Source organism: Helobdella robusta (genome assembly GCF_000326865.2).
Source record: "Helobdella robusta unplaced genomic scaffold HELROscaffold_87, whole genome shotgun sequence".
Lineage (NCBI taxonomy): Eukaryota > Metazoa > Annelida > Clitellata > Rhynchobdellida > Glossiphoniidae > Helobdella > Helobdella robusta.
The window spans coordinates 53,770-59,821 of record NW_008705498.1 but is presented as its reverse complement, the minus strand read 5'-3'; the positions used below and the strand labels follow the sequence as shown (position 1 = coordinate 59,821).

The following is a 6,052-nucleotide window of genomic DNA, read 5'->3' as shown; positions in this document are numbered from 1 at the left end:
TGAGATCGCCTCCAATCAGGATTGTTTCAGATTTTGGTATTGTTGAGATGGTGTCAGAGAATGCAGTCCAGAAGTCATTTTTCATCTCTTCTGATTCGCCTGTCTGTGGTGCGTATGCAGAAAAAATAATCATTGTTTGCTTTTCTATGCGAAGCTTGATCCACATAAGACGTGAATTAATTCTTCTAATATCCAGTACTTCTTGGGCTAGCAGTTCTCTGACAAAAATTCCAACACCATTTTTGGCAGTCTTTTGACCATTCCAGAATAGTTTATATTTTTATATTTTATATTTTATACTTTTTATATTTTTTATTTTACAAAGTGTATATTAATAAAAATGCGAAATCCAAGAAGCGGTACAAATGATGTAAAATTGTAAATTGATTGTGTAAGTTAAGGTGGTGTAAATAAATAACTAGTAAGAACCGTGGTTTCCTTCAAGTGATCCACAGTAACAAACTTCGCTGGTTCTCTGTCTAATGAAAAAAATAAATCAAAACAATACAAAAATATGCTTCCAATACAAAATCATCTTGTTATATTGGATCATTTTAAACAGTGACTCTAATTATTAACATAACGAATTTAAGTAAGCTTCCATCATCACAAACCAAAATGAAAAAGTTTACAACGAAGCATCACTGTGCAAAAAATATAAATCACCATCCAAAATATAAACCCTGTCTACAAGTTTGAGCTGGCATTTAATAGCCCTAAAAATACTAGATGAATTCGAAATTCTGTTTCGTTGATAACCATAGAAAATAATTCTAGCAGATTAAATTAGACCTTGTAGGTCATTTGACGCAACATTCAAAACACGACTGCAAACACTTAATACAGAACACATAGAGTACATAGAAGACATTAAATAACTACATCATTTTTTATTAATTTGTTTGATTAAAATAGATTATTTTAAATAATAGTTACTTGCTTAATAAAAAGAAAATATCAAAATGGACTAGAGGCAATAATAAAAAAAGCAAGTAAAATAAAATGAGTTCTCGTAACAAATAAATTGATAAATATTTCGATATAACTTAAAAAAATTTTGTATTGATTTCGAACAATATAACATGTTGGAGAACATGAGATATTTTATAATAACTAACTGACATTAATAAACATCATAATATGGTGAAGAATAGAGAACACTGTAATATGGTGGAGAACATCATATCAAATCTCAGTAAAGGATTCCTTTAAATTCATCTGAACTATTAAATTAGGAGTAACAACTTTAGAATAAACAAAAATTTTCAAACTTATTTCTTTCCAACTGTTACAGCCAAATTCTATATAACGAAAATCTCTATACAAAGAATTTTTTTATGTCCCTTGAAATTTTACATATAAAAAATAATTTCTCTATAACGAACAAAATTTATAAAAGTTGAAAAAATATCCGACCAGCAAATATTCTGTGGATTGATATGAGCGGAGTTTTGTACTCCTTTAATAATGTTAATAATGTTATATCCCCCTGAATGCTCGGAACTACGTTACATATAATTATTGTTATCTTGTTACATTTGTTATCTTCGCTATTTGTCAATTGAATCTCTTCATACCATTGAAGCTATATATAGGGGGCGAGAGTAGCGAAGTCAAGTAGCGAGGTTCGAAACGAAGTCGTAAATGTGATCTAGGTAGCTACTTGTATTAGCTTAGTGTTTCTATTACTGTTGGCATTCAAATAAACGTTCAACAAAGTTTGGGTTTGAAGCAGTTGTGTTCATCTATCGGAAATTTTAAGCCTACAGAATAACGGTAACTTGACGATCGTGGAAGTCTACAACACCGGTGTTGGAAATATAGAGATCATTGAAGTTATAACATTGGTGTCGATAATTATGAGCGTTAAAGTTTACAACAATATCTTAGAACCATATTTATTGTTCCTTGTTCTAGTATTCTAGTAATTTTTGCGAACTCTACCTCAATCAATTTCAATGGAATCTGAATCATTGATGCATGGAACAAAAAATAAATTTCACTTTTAAAATATCAAATTTTATACCATGTATTATTACTTTCTGTTATCAAAATAAATAAATTAGGGGGTTGTTTTTCACAAATAAACACCTTTTAGGCAATATGGAATTTTTTCATGAACAAATTCCAAATAATGAAACTTCTACATAAAGAAATTTTTACTGGAACCAGCAAATTCGTTATAGAGAGGTCTGACCATATATTGCCTACCCTTATCAGCTTATCAATTGAATCCGATTTTTTTTTAAATGTAAATAAGTAGAAAATTTTAGTTTTTTAAATGAAATCTTTGAAAAATGTTATTGATCAGTAACTATACAATCAAATGAATAATGGCTGATGTTTGAAATTAGTGTTATTATTCTTTGTGCAGCATATATAAACTTTATTATAAAGAAATGAAAATATACTTCTTATTCTGAAAAATTTATGGTTTGGATGCTTTTTTTCCTCATCAATGATTTCCTCAAAATCTTTGGACTTGTTGAGTGCACACCTGAGCCTTGTCTTCCATCGAACATAATCCTCCTTATCTATTCCAACTCTGTATCTACCAGTGTGTTCAGCCCATTTCTGATTCAAAATTTATATTAATCCTATTATTATTTAAAACATCAATAAATAGATTTTTTACAAATTAACAAATTTTAGCATTATAAAGAATAATCAAATCAACTGTGTCTTGAATAGTAATGCATGCTTTATTTAAAATATAATAGCATGCTTTATTTAAAATATAACTAACAGTCAAAATGTTAATAACTCTTTTACAAAACATCGCAAATTGTATTTTGAACAACTAAAATATAAAAAGAAAAAACCTATTGCATACCAAATTTAGTAGTTTATTATGACTAGTATATCATAACAAATGCCCAACTGAATTGAAAATTAAAAAGCTGGGCCAAAAACAAAATCTAAATAGAAATACAGTAAAAAATAACCTTAAAAATTTCTTTCTCATTTTGATCAGGACAACTTTTGCTGCCTCTTGGCCAAGGAATCACAAATTGTGTGCGTTCATTGTCCAACCAATTCACCCCAGGCACTCCACCACTGTTTAAAATGCCTTCTAACCAAGGGCGTAAAATTTGTCTTGACTTTTCATCCGCCATTTTGTTTTTCTGAAATTCAGATCAGTGTAATTTTGTTAGTAGTTATTCACATGAACTGAATTTATTTTTCATCATCTAATTATATTATAATTATAAATATTTTATGACTTTGTACTAAAAGAAGCCAAGAAAATTTTACTGTCAAAATATAAAAAAATTCAATCTCTTCTCTCTCTCTCTCATGCAGTCTACAAATTTTATAGATTGAGATTGAATTTTGTAGATTTCAACAAAGTAGATGTCAGAGATCCCACCTGGCTTCTCTAAGTTCTTTTCTACAATATGATTAAGTCTTAATTTCTTAATCATTGAGGAATATCCTTTTAGCTTTATTTAGACTTAGAGAGCCTTTTTATAGGTGAATTAATTAAATAAAGTATTAAACAAGCTCTGACCTAACTATCCTAATTGGATAGTAGTACAGAATAATAAACTTTTAATCTAAAAAAATCTATTTAAATTTAAAAATAAACAAAATCTAAAAATCAGTAAATATTGAAACTGGGTAGATCTCTGACTTAATTGCTGAATTTTTTATAATTTTAAAGTGGTAAAATACTTGACAATTATTTTCTATTTTTTTTTTAAGAAAAATTCTCCCAAGCGAATCTTACTAAAATCGAAACCAGCTCCTCTTCCTTACTCCTAACCATATCTTGCCAGAAAATGATCTCTCGTACTGCGGATCAAATTAAATAGGGCTGGCTTGATAATCAGCGAGATGTCGTTGCAATAACTCATATAAGAAGGCCATCATGAATGAGAAAGCATAGGATTGTTTCATAAAATGATTCCACAATAAATGTATTAAAATTAATTGACAATATAAAATAATTAAAAAATTTGGAAAAACTAAATAGTTGATGTATTTTATGATAAAATTTTTTCATTCTCATAAAGTTCCGTCAGAACTTGAATAACTGTTACCGATTCATTTAAACAGCTCATTCCTTGAGAAAACAAAACTAGCGGAAATCCAACCATAGAGTTGTAAAAATGGAATTCAATGGCGACTCCTCAAGTCGACTAAGGACGTATTCAACTGAGTTCATATGTTATTTCTTAATTACTATATACTAATGATACTTATACAAGCCCTCGAACGCCCTCTCGCACATTTTTAGTGTCTAGTTTCACTTTAATTTCCAAGAACATTTTTCATCAAACTCATTAAATTTTAGAATTTTAACATTTTTATAGTTTATTAATATTTATTTATTTATTTTTATTTATTTTAATTATTTTTTGATTTCTTTTTTGTATTTGCAAAATATTTATGTGTATTTAGGTATTTATCTTTTTATGGTATCAATTTGAATTTGAAATTTTTATTATCTTGTTCATATTTTTAAACTTTTTGTCCAGAAATTCCGATATTAGATTTAACATAACATTGTTCACCTTTCTTTATAGTTATTAAAATTTTGTCCAAAACCACTTAGACATCACGGTGTCACCTCTCCGCATACGTATAGGCTAACTGATTTGTAATCATGCTTCGCAGGCACATCCCTGGAATTTAGGGTTGAATTCATATATAGAGAATATGAGTTAAAATATAAGGAAAAAAGACAAACACACACAAACATTCACTTTAAGAAATTATAATTTTGACAAACAACATAAAGCATATAAAAATTTATAGAATATTAAAATTATATATACAATATAAAACATGGTTAATGCCATATATATATATATATATATATAATGGGATCACTGTGATGTTGATTGCATTGTCAAGAATGAACTTAACTGAGTTGTTGAATCAATGGGATCACTGTGATGTTGATTGCATTGTCAAGAATGAACTTAACTGAGTTGTTGAATCAATGGGATCACTGTGATGTTGATTGCATTGTCAAGAATGAACTAAACTTATGCCGGAAAGAATTTATAAATGCATATATGCAATCATCAACGATGATTCATTCGGAATCGAAATATGGCCTTATTGCGGCATGAATTCGAAAAATAAGTTTATTTTGAATTTTAATAAACTAAACGTTCACCAAAAAACTTTAGTGAGAAAAATCGAAAAAACGAACTACAAACATATTAACGCCAAACATTCGGTAGAATTTATAGAATATTGTAAATATATATATATATATATATATATATATATATATATATATATATATATATGCAGAAACTGTTACAGCATGCAAGGCAGTAGTACAAAATTAAACAAATAAATAAACGGAGAAAGAAAAAAGTTTAAACATGAAAAATAAAATAGAATAAAATAAATAATAAAATAAATAATAAATAATTATATTGACAATAAAATAAATTGACAATAAAATCAAGTAATGGCAACGCAAATTAATAGACTAGCACTAGATGATGACTTAGTGAGTTAGTGAGGTGATCGATAAATAAAACCTAGTTATGTGAATGACAAAGTTTTGTTGAGTGTTAACATGTTTGAGGTGTCTTATGATGAAAGTCTTTTCCTGGTATGTAGGTTGGGTGGCGACTTAATAGTTTTAATTGGTGGTAGTAGAGGATGAATGACGTGGTTGTTGTTATTTTCTACTTTCTTGAACAGTCTTGAATCGAGTGTGTTGAATATCTGAATGACGGTAGAGTTATATGCAGGTAAATAGTTGAAGCGGATTAGTTTTTTGATGAGACATTTCAGTTGCTGAAGTTGTCGTGTAGCAAACCAGACCAGGAGGGAGCTGCATATTTGATGCGTTTACATGTATTTATAATTAAAGGATCTAATACTTTATTCTAATAAATAGGCTCAAAATTAAAATCTATTTGAACTTATATAATATAAATATATATATATATATATATATATATATATATAATACTTCTAAATTTTTAACACTTAATTTTACTTTTAATTTTTGGTTACTTCAGTCAACAATATTTTTAACTGCATTTCATATTTGTCAAAGTCAATATTTTCCTATATATAC

The 6,052-nt window shown here is 28.0% G+C and overlaps 1 protein-coding gene across 1 annotated transcript; it reads right to left on the bottom strand.

Annotated features, from left to right (window-relative positions):
- Positions 1-2,424: 2,424 nt before the first annotated feature.
- HELRODRAFT_127347 (hypothetical protein) lies at positions 2,425-3,098 on the bottom strand (the record flags this gene model as incomplete). Its single annotated transcript, XM_009032736.1, has 2 exons — positions 2,425-2,574; positions 2,946-3,098. Coding segments are annotated over 2 exons (303 nt in total), but the record flags the coding sequence as incomplete, so codon positions are not given.
- Between the last annotated feature and the right edge of the window lie 2,954 nt (positions 3,099-6,052).